Below are 16,296 nucleotides of genomic sequence, written 5' to 3'. Positions count from 1 at the left end.
AAATTCCATTTCGAAAACCTAGCAGGATTAGCGTATACAGAAAAAAATTCGAAATTGTTTCACTACGCAACTACACATCTCTAGGAACTAAATCTATCTAACAAAAGAGCACACTTTTCAGTTATACCTAAGATAAGAACCTCTGAGTCACCTAATTAAAACTAAGAATTGGCGGTTGATTGGTTTCTCTGTAATCACCTATCTCTTGTAGAGTAGCTCATGCTAATTCTATTGCTAAACAAATAAAATATCGAATAAAAGATGACAAATTACAAAAGACCTGATTTCTAACAAAATCAGAGTCAGAAGCAACCAAAGTAAACTAAGAAGAGTCTCTCGGCGATTTTCTGTTTCTTTGTTCGATCTTTTAGTCTACACCGACTCTCTCGAAAAATCTTAAGGACTTAGGAAAACCGAAACAAAGGAAAGACTACACCAGGTAAAAAAATATTTTGTTTAACAAGCAGGCAATTTTAGTTCCAAGAAATTGGATCGATAAAGACTACACCACAGAAAAAGTTTATAGAAAGCGTTCAAACATTTGCCCTTTGAATAACCGTGCCCAGACACCTATAGATTTTTGGGGCGGTTAACCAATAATACTATCCTAGGACTAATTTGAACAGGGAATTTAGCTTTTTGCTATGCTGAAATATTCAAACTATAACTGTTAAAAGAAGAAACTACGAAGAATTGACGAATTACATAATATGTTAGTAAACAAATTACATCCCTTCCCTGTTGTCGCCGATGAAGAAAATATAATTCACCTAATGTGGTTCGGTTCCTCAACCTCTAGATTCCAACAAGTATTTTAAATTTAATTTCTAAGTATTGGTTTTCTCTAAATTCGACATCATCTAGGTAAATTTAATTCTCATAAAGACCTTCTGTCCTAACCAAATATTTAAAAAAACAAGCACAATCCTATGCTTAGAAAAATTTAATATACACCAGTTAACTTCTAGTATTTATGCCTACTATGAAAATTACCTCAAAAGCAAGCCAAAATCTAGATAGTTAACCTTTGTCTTACCAACAGAAAGAAGAGGTTTCACATACAAAATTAAATTGGAAAGAAGCTCTGAAAATAAACCAAAATCAAGCGGTATATATATACTTAGCAAATGTAAAGAAAGAAGATATAATCAAATCTGATTTCTTTTCTTAAATCAACTTCATGCGAAAGGACCCAAACAATAGCATGTTGAAAGTATTTCAAGCCCGAAATACGAATTAACCGCTAACTTGAGCTGAGAAATCGAAGTTTCATTAAAAACTCTAAATCTGTTCGGTTTAGACACTGTCAGAACTGTCATTACTTAAAAAAATAGAGTGACTCCATTATCAAAAATAAATTGTGAAGAAGCTCTGAAAACAAACAAAAATCAAGCGATATTTATACACAGCAAAAGTAACTAATGGAGATATTATCAAATCCCATTCTCCTTTATAATATAAAATTATGCGAAAGGTCCCAAAAAATCACATACTGAAAAATTTTATCCCCGAAGTAGTAAGTAATCACCGCTAACTTGAGCTGAGAAATCGAATTTTCATTAAAGTTTCTAAATCTGTTCAGTTTGGACAAAGTCAGAACTTCTCAAATTTATCAAGATCAGTTATAAAAGCCCTCAAGATAGAAACTCCTGAATAACTATCAAAAAAATAAATTAAATTATCAGATACGAACCAAATATACACTGCACATTAGTTAAAATTGTTTGGAAAACAGTTATCTCATTAGTTCTATCATCTTGCCGGTAGTTATCCCATTGGTTGGCATCCAACGGAACGCCAAATGTCAATCATTGCTCAATCAAAGTTTCCGACTGTTCTGAGAACCATATGGTTGATCTCTGCTTCTTGTTTTTGCTAGAAAAATCAGCTTCAATGAGTCACAGCTCTTAACCAGGAAATCTCTAAATGTGTCCATGAGTGCTTCGAATCCCCACTTTAGTTGTTAGTGGCGGTTATATTGGCATGTGAATGAAGATCAATAAAAAAATTCAACTGCAATAAGTCACAGCTATCAATCGAGAAATCTCCAATGGTGTCCATGATTTCTTTGAATCCCCAATTTAGTGGTTAATGACTTCTCTAAGCAATATGAAGCTTTTGGTTTGATGCAGTGTTTAAGACCCATCAAAAAAAATCTGCTTTGCATTAGAACACGTCGCCAGGATGTGTCTTGTCTTTAATTTGAAGTAACAAGAATCTCAATTGGTGAAGTAAGTGGATTTAGCGGAGCACCTGCAACTACAATTTTAATATATGCTTGACCAGAGCTAGAAAAAAGAAAAACATTCCTTTTAAAAGTCTAGCAGGATTAGCGTAAACAGGAAAAACTTTTGAAATTGCTTCAGTACGCAAATATCTCTGGGAACTAGAACTATCTAACAAAAGAGCCCACTTTTTAGATATACCTGGTTTAGGAAACTACTAGTCACCTAATAAAAACAAAGAATTAGTTGTTGATTGGTCTCTCGGTAATCACCTATTTTTTGTAGAGTATTTCATTTCACCTCTAACGTTAAACGAATAAACAAACAAATAAAAGATGGCAATATACTACAGACCTGATTCCTAACAAACCGGGGTCAGAAGCAACCAAAGTAAACCGTGGAAAGAGTCTCTCGGCTATTTTCTATTTCCCTAATTGATCTCTGAGTCTAACCCGACACTATCAAAAAATCCTAAGGACCTAGAAAAACCAAAACAAAGAAAAGACTACACCAGGGAGAAAATATTTTGTTTTACAAGCAGGTGATTTTAGTATCAAGAAATTGAATCGATATAGACTACCACAATCTTTAAAAAAGCGGTCAAAGATTCGCCCTTTTGATAACCGTGCCCAGATATCTATCGCTTTTGGGGCGGTTAACCAATTATATCAATCTAGGACTAATTTAAACAGGGAATCTAGCTTTTTGCTATGGTGAAACATTCAAACTTTAACTGTTTAAAGAGGAAACTTCGAAGATTGAACGAATTACACAATCTGTTAATAAACAATTTACATCTCATCCCTGTGGTCACCAATGTAGAAATTAATATTCTCCTAAGGCCTTTCGGGGCCTTGACCTCTAGATTCCGTCAATTTTTTAAATGTAATTCCTAAGTTTTGTTTTTCTCTAAGCTAGCCCTCTAGGCAAATTTAATTCTCTTCTGCCCTAACTTATTACCTTCTGCCCTAACTAACTTATAAAAGAACAAGCACAATCATATACTTAGAGAATGTTAACGTACACCAGTTAACTTCTAGTACGTATGCTTACTCTGAAAGTTATATCAAAAAACAAGCCAGAATTTAGATAGTTACCCTCTAACTTACTAACAGAAAGAAGTGACTTTATATACAAAATTAAATTGTAAAGAAGCTCTAAAGTAGACAAAAATCATGTGGTATATAAACTTAACAAATGTAAATAATGGATATATCATCAATATTTCTCTTTATAAGCTAACCTTATGGTAAAGCTCCCAAAGAATCACACGATGAAACATTTTTATCCCCAAAATAGTAAGTAACCGCTAACTTGAGATGAGAAATCTAAAATTTATTTAAGCCTCTAAATCCGTTCAGTTCAGACAAAGTCAGAACTCCCATCAAAATCATGTGGTATATATACTTAACAAATGTAAATAATGGATATATCATCAATATTTCTCTTTATAAGCTAACCTTATGGTAAAGCTCCCAAAGAATCACACGATGAAACATTTTTATCCCCAAAAAAGTAAGTAACCGCTAACTTGAGATGAAAAATCTAAAATTTATTTAAGCCTTTAAATCCGTTCAGTTGAGACAAAGTCAGAACTCCCATCACTTATCAACATAAATATTTTTTGAACAAACCTCTTAGAAAGTCCTAACTACCTTAGCCATTATTTTTTTCTTTCTCTTTTAACTCGAAACATCTATTAAAAATTTTCTAGTTTATCACTTTGCTATAGTTTCTTAATTTTTTTCAAATTTTCCCAGCATAGCTCAAAATAGAAATCTCGTTTCTCCAGGAGCACAACTGCAACCGTGGGAGTTCGAACAACCAGTGGGGCTTCTCCCAAATAGGGATTGAGATGATCGAAGACTCCTTTAGCCCACAGTTCCACTTTCATTGTCTACAACAGGTTCCCTCTGGTCAACAAAAAGATGAGGTGGGCTCTGAAGCACCTATACAAGACCAGGAAGTGATGATTGGTGACCAACGATCGCAATCTTGATCTTAGGTAGTTTGCCAACGTTGTCGGCATGAGGACCCCTACAGCCGTGGCAGCGCAAGATAGAAGAAAACTGCGCCTACTGACTCGCAAAACTTACTGAACTTTTCAAGGAAGCTCTGACCACGGCCTCACTAAACTTTTATTTAACTTTAAATTAGTTCTTTGTTATTGTACATCTTATGTTTTATTTTTTTCAAAAATTCTTTTTAGATTAAAGATTGGGTCTTCTTTTTCACGAACAACAGTTGCTCTAGCACATCTCAATATATCACAAAAGTTTTTGAGCAGTTTCTTTGTCGTCACCAAAAAAAGTTTTTCAAAAAGCTGCAAAAGATAATTTGGCAGCAGGCACAATTAAAAAATTTTCGAACCGCAAAATAGAAGAAAACCTAATTGTGTTCCCTTTTTCTCCTTTATTGAAGTCATACTGACTGAGACAGAACTCATTCTGGTAGAAATTTAATTCTTTTAGGCTCGAAAGCAGAGTAAATGAACTGAGTATTGTCTAAAACTTTTGCTTGCTATATCGGTTTGAGGTAAATTTTCTTTCTTGTGAGATAATTCAAGTTAACCGCATATTCCACCTTCAGCGCTAAATGGTCCTATAAGCGTCTCATAAAAGTTCAACACATTTACCACAGCATCTTTTATAGGGGTTGTTACCGCTAACGCCTCGACTGGAGTTTTTGATACTCAGCAACGTCCGAATGTTTACTAACATATTTCATTATTCTGGCATAAAATAGCTCTCTTGCAAGATATTGAGAGACGATGAGAAAAGATTGTTGCAAGACATTGAAAGATAACCGTCCGAAGTCGACATTCGGGTCTTTTTAACTTCTTAAGCCCAATTTTAGAAAATATATTTGGAGAGCTCACAAGAATTCCGGCTTCAATCAGGTTGTACTCGACCTCGTGCACCTCCGACCACAAGACAATTGAGAACCCGAATGTTTGTCCCTTGTTCACATAATCCACAAAGGCTGTGTGAGGTGTCACCATTACCACCCACGCAACCAGAAGGGCAATAAAGGCTGTGATCAGAAGATCTAGGTAGAAAAATTCATTCACAGCAACATTGCCCATGTTGGTCCTAGTCCAGGTCTCAACTTATGAAAAGACTATGCTCAACTGAAATAGTCCATGAAAAGACTTTCTTTCCACTTCAGCCCGGTGGTGACCCGGGTCCAGACCTAGACATATTAAAAGGCCGAAGAAGTCTAGCAGGGGGGGGGGGCAGGTTGAGAAAATGCGACGAAATCAACGCAAGAAGCAACAATTTTTATATCAATAATAATAAATTCGTTCTCAAACTGATACCAAATGTAAGTTTTTTTTGTCAAGTTTTGTCGATTTCGTCGGTTAGGAACTTTCGATTATTGTCGTTTTTGTCGCTTTATTTGAAGCTGGGTCTAAGTTGTACCAAAATCCCACAGATTCATTGAGTAAAGCCCACAAAAATCTTTCAAAGTTTTGGTACAATCTGCCGTTGATACAAGACGGGAATGTGATGAAAATCCGGACTCAAGCGTTGTTGCTGAAACTATGAAAGTAACTGGGAACAGCTCGTATGCTTATAAGATTATGGATCGAAGTCGGCACACAGAAACTCTTCATCTTAACGATGAAAAGACGCATAAAGCTATTAATAGCCCTCTTTTTAGACAATTGAACAATGTTTCGACAGATATATATGAGGTTGAGCTTGTGAATAGCCCTCATGAGCATTGTGAACCATTAATTATTGGTTTTTTATCCTACAGCATGCAAAACTCAGAATGCTGCCGCTCTACTACAATTTCTTTGACAAGTTCTGTGATGATTGGAAATTCGAGGAGCTTGAAATGGACACTGATCCTTTGTATCTGGCACTGGCTCATAAAAATCTCTATGAGTGCATTAAAAAAGAAATGAGGATAATTTGGAATGAGATGAAAATTGATGACTGTACAGATTTTTTTCATGCTAATAGTGCATTAAATTTTATCCCAGAATTTGTTGCGATAAACATATAAAAAAATGACAAGCGTGAGCCTAGATTATTCAAGGAGGAGTTCCGATGTACTGAAAAGCTACGTTTATTTAGCAAAACGTACTGTTGATATAATTCTGTAACGAACAAAACCAAGTTCAGCAGCAATGGACTCAACAAGAGTGTTCTGGAAGAAAAGGTGATTATTTTATACAGATATACAGACGAGTCCTGGATGATGCAGTGAATATGGCCTTAACTAACAGATGTTTCAAAACCATAAATCACCAATTTCTTACGTGTGAGCAAACTAGAAAGGACTCTCGTTTTTCTACTCAAAATGGTTTGTGGATGCAGATGGAATTCGCACGACACCTTTGATGATCTAAACTGTCTGCTGTTTCTTATACATTCCATCCATTAATCAGTCTTGAAAGGAAAGCTTACCCGGCTTTTAAAGTTCCAGCTGACCATTTAAAAGTTTTCTGACTCATTTCGCAAGGTGTTGACCAGATCTGCAGAAAACCCTGGACGAAAAAAACATTACGCAAGATTAATTTCCTGATATAAAGAAACATCTGGAAACTCTTGACAAAAACTCTTGTTCTACCACTTCTGATTGAAAAACCTTCATGTCATGGCTATCGATAGTATTTTTTGGTGTATCAGTGTAAACATCCATACAAGGAGACCAATGTGACGTTATAAACTTACTGTCTCATCAGAGGTCTAATTTGATCCATTTTTATTCCAGTAAGTTAATTTGATTATTTCGCTTCTTTTTTTCAGTTGTTTGAGATATTCCCTTTTGACTGCACTGCCTCTGAAAAGCGAAACTAGCAAAAGTTGGCCGTAACGTCGTTCACGTTTAAAACGTGATTTATAGATTATGAATTACAACAACATGTGTTTGATCGAAAAAAGCTTTATAGAAAACTTATTATTTAGAATTAGGTTATTCTCATCACAGATGTTATTCAGTAGAAATAAAAATTTAGTAGCAGTGTAGAAATTTGTGTTTTGTGTTTAGTCTTATTGAGCAATGTTTGCTATCATGTACCTTGAAACGTCAGCATCAAATTGATGACTCATCGTAAAAGAAAAAAAACACAACTTCGCTTTCCAATTTGTTATCTGTTAGCTTTTTCTTATTTTGTGACTAAAAATCCGATTAGGAATCTTCTACATAAGACCAATTATCGATCTTAATGCGCTGCTGTTTTAATTCAAGTTTAAAACGTGTAAAATATGTTACACATCTTTATATATTAGTGTCAAAAAACAAATCTTAATACATGTAAAATCTATTACCTATCCTTATACGTTGCTCCCATATTTCTAATGTTAATATTCGTAAAATCTTTTACTTATCTTTATACATTACTGCGATAAATCAGTGATGACCAAAATGATTTGAAATCGCTATAGCCTATCTTAAAACATGTGGGTCATCATCCCCCCCGGTCGGCTAGGTCCCTCTATTTAGTACCCGAATATATTTATTTTCAAAAAGAAAATAGTGGTTTTCGAACGTTTTCCAAATTTTTATGCCATTTCTGTCAGTTTGTAGCTCATTACTGGCCAAGAGTTTGTATTGTTTTTCTTAGGAATTTAGATTGAGTCGTCGCTGTGTTTTATGTTTTTAGAAAAAATTTATTGGCATTAAGACTAGGAGATTTCATTTTTTGTTTGTTTCATTTCTTTGCGCATTTAGTTTTCTGTCTTGTTATTTTTTGAAGCTACTGACAGAATACTTATCGCAACAACCGCGTTGAAATGAGGGCGCTATGCATCATAACTCGGGTTTTTGGTCAATAGGTTGTGTTTTTAAGAGCTTCGAAATGGTTTCCTCGCATAATCTGATTGAACTTGTAATTTCTGCCTCTATTTATGGTTTTTTGAAGTTGTATGATATAATCCGGACACTTACAAGCCTCTGACTTTTTATGGAGGGAGGTATAACTGATCCTATTCATGTGTTTGAAGCCAAAACAAATTGTTTTCCAGACTCATAACTGTCAATGATTTTTGAACGTTTCCGATTTTTTTCCTACGTTTTTTTTCCTGTCAATTTGTTGCTTTGGTTGATCAAAGGCAATTTGCAGAAAAGTTTGATGAAATGGTTATTTAATTTTCATGCTCAAAATTTATTTGCCAGCTTAATGGTGGATGGTGAAAGTATAAGGCACTAGACTATCTACCCAGCGGGATAACCCGCGCCGGTTCGTGTCCTGTTGTGACTGCACCATGTTGTGTCGATAAAAAACCGACGAAGAAAAAAGCTAGTAAGAACTGAGATTAGCAGTAAAAAGACTAACGCGAGAAAGATTTAACTATCTCTGTTCTACTTTCTTTTGCTCGTTTTAAACACTGTTTGCAATTAGCTATAGCGTTCCGATCGAATCTCTTGAAGAGTGTCTAGTGCAAACAGTGAACCCTTAATGCGCAATGTGCAACTCACATATATACAATCAACGAACAGAATAATATAGTAACATATTTAGTTTAAGAAAATTTATAACACTAATTTCAAGTTCTTGGTTACGGTGTGAGCTTGGAGCTCACCACAGTTTTCAGTATAGTCATAAGATATAACCTGGATAACGAGAAGTCTAAAATTTGCTTTGATTTTGGAAATGAACATAGTTGATAATTTAAGTTGATAGCTAAAGCTTTCAAAGACCTTAAAAAATCCATTTTTGAGAAAATGTAATTGTATTGTTGACATCTCCGTTTTTGTTCTGGTTTGTTTAATTGTTACATAGTCTTCTTAATGGCAGATCTCATATCTTATTAAATAATTTAACAGTTTTTGTTAAACTTGGTTTTTATGTGGTGCTTGGTTTGTTAACTTTTAAAAAAATTGTATATTCTGATTTTTGATAGTATGTTTAGTTTGGTTTTGTTGTTTAATTTTTAAATTGTCCGGTGTCATCGTCTTGTTAATGGCATATCTCATCGACCCGCTGAAACAGTAGTGTTTAATTACTTTAGTGATTTGAGTTTAAAACGACTTTTCTATACATATACCAATTATTTTTGGGATAAAATTAAGTTTTTTTGAATTTTTCTATCTCTTCCTCTTTTGGAAGACAATCAAATCAAAAATGTAGATGCGTGGTGTGGGAGCACTATTAACAAACGCAGAGTATTGAGCCTCCTTGTTTGATTATTTGACTCAATATCTAGTTTTTCTAAGCTCAATCGTTTTCATCATGGTGTTCAAATACGATGCATGTACTCCTCAAATGTTAGACTTCTACTTCTTTAAAACAATCATTTGAGACTCCTTTGACGTGATGGGAAATAAGTGAAAGTAGATTTAGAGATAACAGTTACAACCATGGAACCAATCAATATAATCCAAAATCTCAACGATCATTAGTATATTGACGAGATTTTTTGAAACTAATTATTAACCTAAATGTTTGATAAAATCTATCAGAAGTTATCTATTTTCTTCAAAAAACTTCTTGACGCTTAATTTTCGCTCTCTTTCAAAACTATGTAGACTCCATGTCTGTAATCGAGTCACAGGCTATTGAATTGGGAAGAAAAAAGTGGCAAAGTTTCATCATCCTTACACGCTTCTCGTTTTGCATTTTTCCTACAGACTTCTTTTAGCAGAGGTTTTTTATGGTTGTCTTTTCAAAAAAGAAGCTATTTCTAAATACATTTTTAGGGCGATAAATTAACCAAATTTGTATTCATTTGATGGAAATAAACAGAAAACTGGCAAATTATCAGTTCTAACCCAATTATTAGTTAAGTTATTTCAAAAAAACCCACCGACAAAAAAAAACACTTTTCATTTTAAATAGGAAATAAACCCCCACGGAAATAAATTTCCACCTTACTGCCGTGCGGTAGCGGCCCGTGGCACTTGATTTGAAACTATCACAACCGAACAAAATATCACGAACCAAAATCAATTTTAAAGAGAGTTTTTTCCGTGGGGGCTTATTTCCTATCTAAAGTTATGTGGGTTTTTTCGTGGGGGTTCGTTCCCTAGACCGAGTTGAGTAAATATTTCTGAAAGAAGGAGACTAATAATCACATTAGCTAATTAAAATTAATTCTTTCCGAAAAACAACTTTTTTCAAATATTGGCGCAAAGAGTAATAGTAAAACAAGTTTGACAAAATATTTTTTTTGGCTGAGCCGTCATAGACTAATGAAAGATAAATTAAAATGGTGGTAGTAAAAATCACCCCACTTCTTCCGCATCTGTTCAATCTCCTGCTATATCATTTCAAAAACATCAGAACACATCAAAGAACTCTTTTCTTTTGACAATTATTTCAAAATACACTTCAGCGCCAAAATAAGGATGGAGATCACCGTAATGGTACAGGAGATAAGCAGAGCAATTTGCTCTCTATATTTATAATTTGTCTCCAATATACGATACCTTCCTTATACATTACCCTAAACAACTAGTATCATCATAAAGGCATAATCATAATACTTCGATTTTTGAGTTTAAGACACGGAGATTAAAAGTGCCGAAACTTAAACATCGAGTTGCGAGGAAAATAGTCAAGAAAAAATGAAAAGTACTACCAATTGGATTCATACCTTTCCTCGCTATTTGTTTTGAAGATCGTAGTTGTTGTATGCACTTGTAGTATAAGAAGGAACAGGCTATAATAGTTGGGATGTGGACTCCCGGAATGCGTCCAAGATATTCCCATGGTTGGATTCGCTCTCGATAGCATTCTATACATGGAGTTTGAAGGAGGAAATTTCGCCTCTGAAAAAGGTCCGTGATGAAAAGTTTTTTGCTTCCCATGGATTAGACTTTCTCTTTGGGCAAACTATGCTTGATCTCAAAACCGTTCGAAAGAACTGCTTGCGACTTCACCTAACTACACACTTACTGAAGTTAAGGTAAATTTCGGATTTTACAATATAGTATTAGAATTTGAGGTGTCAGTATTAGTTAACTATATTCCAAGGAGTTTGAGTTTTCATTCCCGGATTGAGGTTTTTTTGGTGATTCTTTTGTAAGAAATGCAGCGAGTGTCGAATATTTTTGAAAGAAATGCGGTGATTACGGTTGATGCGGTTTAAAAAAGTAATTCAATGCATTTCATCACATTCCTTGCAAATATTCACCGTATCGACTTTTGTGGTAAATAGTGTAAGAAATGCGTGAATTTGGTAAATGCAGTGAAAACAAATAATTCACCGCATTTCACAGCAACTCTTACAAAAGTTTCTTACAAAATTCACCGCATTTCCTACAAAAATTCACCGCATTGGTTTTCCAACGTTAATTGAATCTGCTTTCAATTCACACGAAACATCTGAGAAATTATTGACAGATGGCGCAGTGGATTAAGAAGTTGTAGACTTGTGGTAGATTAGAGTTTCGAAACCCTGCACGTGCGTTTGTTTTTTGTAGAAACCCTGTTGATTGTGGTAAAAAAACATAATTCATCGCAATCCACTGCATTCACCGCAAAAAGATGAAGGAAAAAGGCTGTGAAAATTATTTATTTTCATCGCATTTTATACCAAAATTCACCGCCAAACCTTGATCCGTTTTCTCTTCTGAGTTTAGTAACTCAAAAAAAGCTCTCGATAAAAATACCACGTGAATCATCCAACGACGCGAATACAGTTAAATAACAAATAAATTACACGTTATGTACCACTAGTTAAAATTTAAACGTCAGGAATAATATTCACATTCTCACCCATTTACAATATTTCTAATTAAGAATTTTGCTTTTGTAGTTTTATGGATAGTTTTTCAATTATTCTAATTTTTGCAAGAGCTGATTTTTGTTCCGACCACACATAACAGGGTGGTGAACTACATGCTAAACTGGTATTTTTGTCCAGTTATATTTCAAATGAGTAGTTTTGTTTTATTTCAAATATATTTAAACGATAAGTGTCTACCTTGGAGCAAAAATTTCAAAGTCGAAGTAGCAAAAAATGGGAGTGTTAGCAGTAGTTGTTCACTATTTCTGAACAGACAACAACAAAGTGAACCTTCAATTCATCAAAATTAGTTTTTTTTTTGAGATATACCTTAGCTGATAAAACAATGCAGTATAATGTGGTTTACTGTTTAGAAGCTTTAAACTGGAAAATGTTCCAGTTTTTTTCTCTGAAAATGATAAAGTACACTCAAAACAAGAAAACACGCAATCTTGGTTCAATTTTTCATTTTAAAGTTTTGCTTCGAATATTTTTTTCATTTTATGTAGGCCAAATTTTCTGCTGACCAAGCTTAAGAAACCGAATTTCAGTTTGTATTCATTTTTTTCAATTGCTATTTGTTCTTATCCGTTTTTGTTTATCCGCATGATTGATTGTTAAAAAATTATTTTTAAAAAAAAAACAAACTTTGAAATCGATTAGGTAGACATTGAGCAATTTTTTCAACATTGATTGTTTGATGTTTTTTTATTGTCTATTTCATAGAAATGCAACAAAGCGTGCCGCAAATAAATTTGATAAAAATAACTTTTTTCAATACAATTCAAAATTGTGCGATGACAACTTTTTTTCATCGATTGAAGAAGCTTCTGGGTGTTCAAATTTGCTAATAAATTATGAAAATGCTTAACAAATCATAAAACGTTCATGAAGTCTCTGCAACTTTTTGTACTTGACTTTTTAGAGCTTCCTTGAAGAACCACATTTCATACATCGTTTGGATGAGAAGGAATCGCAACATTATGTTCAAACATACCTTACCCAGCCTCCTTGTTTATCTTAAACTTGTAGTTTCATTTACAAATACAGTTTACCAGCAATTTCTAGATCTCTTCTACTAAGAAATTTTCCAAGCAACTCTCTTCGCTCAGGCTTTGTTCTGTTTTGCTGAGCTTTTTTTCTGTTCAGAAAATTTCCTGCTCATTTTTGAATTTTCTAAGCACTTTTCCTGGCTCCGGTTTTTTTTCTACTGAGATTTTTTTCTGCTGATGATCTTTTCTGCTCAGGCTACTTCTTGCTAAGGTTGTTCTTTGCTGCGGAACACTACTGCCTGGTTTCGAGGGAACTACTCTCAGTTGCAAAGTATATATTGCCATCTAAACTCTAAATCTGAGGTCTAAATTGAAAGCTAATTGCCTCTATTGCTGCACAAACTGTTGCTTGTCAGATGAACTACTACCAAAAATTGGATTACTTTTTGGAGAATGAAAGGTTACTAACATGATATCGTCTAACGAAAAAACCACGCCCAACACCTCAACTTTCAATACTACGCTCACCCAGGTCGAAGTGGCCGGACCGAATTGACCTCTGATCAGACCATCTTGGAGCGCACACAAGTTCTAGCTGCGTACATGGTCTCGACGACAACTATTGTTTTTTTATTTTTTTTTGTTTTTCTGTCATTCTTTACTTCCTTAACTTGATATGCTATTTTGATAAGCAGATTAACCCTTTCAAAAACGTCTTCGATCTTCAAAGAAACTTAAAAACTTTAAGTTTTTTTAGAGCACGGAAGTAACTGTGAACTCGGTTTGCATGCTTCATGTAGCAGACATTGACCAGAATGAATTTCTGAAACTGAGTTTTGTCAATGCAGGCAATATGGTCTAATCGGAGATCATCCGTCCTTATGATGATCTGTGACAACATCTCGAGCGCACTTTAGTCTGGACAACGGTCTAATACTTGTCACATCAGAGGTCATTTCGGTCTGGAACTTGTCTGATCAGAGGTGACTACGAGCGCACTTCAAACGCACAATGGGCTTCGAGCGCACACTAGTCTGATCAGAGGTCACTATAGTCTGGAGTGGCTTGATCAGAGACGATTTCGGTCTGTACCTCAAACTAGGCATGCACACATATTATACCAATAGAAACTAAACTTATAGGCCCTCTTTCATGAGTTATTCTTCTCACCTTCTCAATTTCCCAGTACACATACTCTGCAAAGATTGTGGCCGGAATGATCAGACTCAGAATAACTGTGAAAAGGTCGAAAATTTGTCGCCTGTTGTTACTCAACAGAACAGCAGCACGATCGCCCTTACAAATCAAAATGTATCTCTCCACAGCCATAGCTATTAGCTGAAATATCTGGCACCAGTAAGGAACAATGTCTGATATTAAATGGACAGCTTTCAACGTTTGTCTGAAGTCGGGTGCTCTGTTCCATACTTGAGTGTATGAGTTATGAATTGCATAGTCAGAATAATCGTAGTCGTTCACACTCGCACAAGGAGAATTTTGAAACTAGCTTACGTAAACATTTCTTCACATCACATTTCAAAAATACCCAACTTCAAATTTAGCATTTAAAATTTATGGAGTTTTAAATTGTGCCAGAAAAATTTTGTTAACAATAAGAAAACCCAAATGCCAACTACCATTGTTACCATATCAAGCAAGGCAAACAGCCTCATTAACAGTAATCCCTAACTGAACTACAAAAATTGAACCAATGTCAAAATAACTCAATATTCAACATATTCTTCATGTTATCTGTACACTCTTTTGCTTATTGGTACCTGAAAAGAATGAACTGAATCGGTAATGGGCATTCGCAGATGCACGAATAGAATCCTAGACTTATGAAAAGATCTTCTTTGACCAATATAAGATAGGCAAAGTAGAGGGGATACTGGGCCAATATTTAATATGAAAGGAATTTGGCTCGATTTTAGATGTTGTGCCCGATATTGGTTGGAACTAAAATGACCTTGGTTCTTTTTGGCAATTATCGTCCACTTTGACTTGAAAAAAATATAAGACTCGACTCTATGTATGCATTGAATTTTTGCCTAAGTATGCATTTTGCCTAAGCAAATGCATTGGAATTATTGTAAATTATGTGAACAATCCTAGCCGGCAGATTGCCGGGAAATAGCCGCGATAGACGCTTGTGGCCTTCCATGAATTGAAACAACTAAAAAAAACGAGGCAGACAAATCGACCACCAGTACTTTAATAGACTACGAAACTTTTTGGGTTAGATTCGGACTGTCAATTTTATGACACATACGGTCTATAAGGAAAAATCCTACAAAAGCTTTTTCATAATTGATATTCGAAATCAAAAACTCAAGACTAATATACCGAAGAATCAGGGCCTTTAATATGGCACTAATTAGATGCACACTATTGGTCTTTAACTAGTATATGTTCATAAAAATTCATAAAGTTCCATAAGTGGGTTCTGAAGTCATTTTTTAAATTGAGTTAAGTCACGCAACTGACGTAAAAGCAGAAATGAGGACAAGTGTCATCACGTTGCCGTAATTGTAGCAAAAATTCCATGCAGATTAAAAAATAATTTTTCACTCAAACTCTAAATTGAATGTTGCTAAAATTAGAAATTTTAGCTGTTAGCAACCGCTCTTTTAAACACTGATAACCAAGCAACAAAAAATCTTTCTGAAGAGGCTTCAGCATTCAATCCCATTCTTTTACTTTGGTGTCAATCACTAGAAGTATGATATCTGTAAACCATCAGAAAATAAGACATCGCCGCATATTAAAAAACACATCAAACTTGGCAGCATAATTCTCTGTAAAAAAATAAATCATATCCTAAAAGTTTTCGAATTATGAGAAAATAGAGGAAATTTAGAAAAGTAGTCGGAACTCCAGTGAACTATCTTTTCAATTTTTTATTGAAAAAAAACAAGTTTGAAAGGTAATATATTAAAGACGGCCCTTTTTTGAAAGAAACATTAACTGGGACCCAACCACTTACTCTATTTGCATCAAAAAGTTTCAGTAGGAGCAAAACGGTATGAAACTTATGTCGAACTAAAAGTGACAAAAGTAGCTCTATGGTGCACAGCTCTGAGACAGCCTAAAAATTCAAGTTCTTCCTGAGCGTTCAATGATTTATTGATAAGAATGAAAATATCCACTTAGGACAAAAAACAAAAGAGTCAAAACTGAGTAGCGGAGGCGGAAAATGCCAGTATTGAATTAGAAAAAAAACACTGTCCCTTTTTCTCCCCTTTAAAACTTTCAGTAGATTGATCAGAACACTAATATTAATCAGATCGCAAAAGGCACAGCACTTAAATACCAGCCATTTGAGTAAATGATGGCTGTTATTAAATGGGATATTTGGTAGTTTGGAACACTTTCTGTACGAAGCAAAGTTGATGC

At 34.6% G+C, this 16,296-nt stretch overlaps 3 protein-coding genes across 5 annotated transcripts in view; 2 read left to right on the top strand and 1 right to left on the bottom strand.

The window, feature by feature from the left end:
* The window catches only part of LOC142348752 (uncharacterized), a 42,166-nt gene extending 27,790 nt beyond the window's left edge, over positions 1 to 14,376 (bottom strand). The window contains exons 1-3 of the mRNA XM_075400241.1: positions 14,071 to 14,376; positions 10,775 to 10,949; positions 5,104 to 5,273 (exon numbers count right to left, since the gene is read on the bottom strand). Coding sequence (XP_075256356.1) covers positions 5,104 to 5,273; positions 10,775 to 10,949; positions 14,071 to 14,229 — 504 coding nt within the window. The 5' untranslated portion in view covers positions 14,230 to 14,376. The remainder of the gene's footprint in view (positions 1 to 5,103; positions 5,274 to 10,774; positions 10,950 to 14,070) is intronic.
* LOC142348751 (target of EGR1 protein 1-like) overlaps positions 1 to 16,296 on the top strand; it is a 588,447-nt gene that overhangs the window by 26,796 nt on the left and 545,355 nt on the right. The window lies entirely within an intron of this gene.
* The window catches only part of LOC142348750 (UDP-glucose 6-dehydrogenase-like), a 338,711-nt gene that overhangs the window by 26,791 nt on the left and 295,624 nt on the right, over positions 1 to 16,296 (top strand). The window contains exon 1 of one of the 3 annotated variants that reach the window (XM_075400237.1): positions 8,986 to 8,996. The exons of the other annotated variants lie outside the window; for them this stretch is intronic. The gene's annotated coding sequence lies outside the window, so the exon portion shown is untranslated. Of the gene's footprint in view, positions 1 to 8,985; positions 8,997 to 16,296 lie in introns of those variants that run through there. 3 annotated transcript variants of the gene reach the window in all.

Source organism: Convolutriloba macropyga, chromosome 10, assembly GCF_964194025.1.
Source record: "Convolutriloba macropyga chromosome 10, txConMacr16.3, whole genome shotgun sequence".
In the NCBI taxonomy this organism is placed as follows: domain Eukaryota; kingdom Metazoa; phylum Xenacoelomorpha; order Acoela; family Convolutidae; genus Convolutriloba; species Convolutriloba macropyga.
Note: the sequence above shows the minus strand (reverse complement) of the source record. Positions and strands in the feature narration are given on the sequence as shown.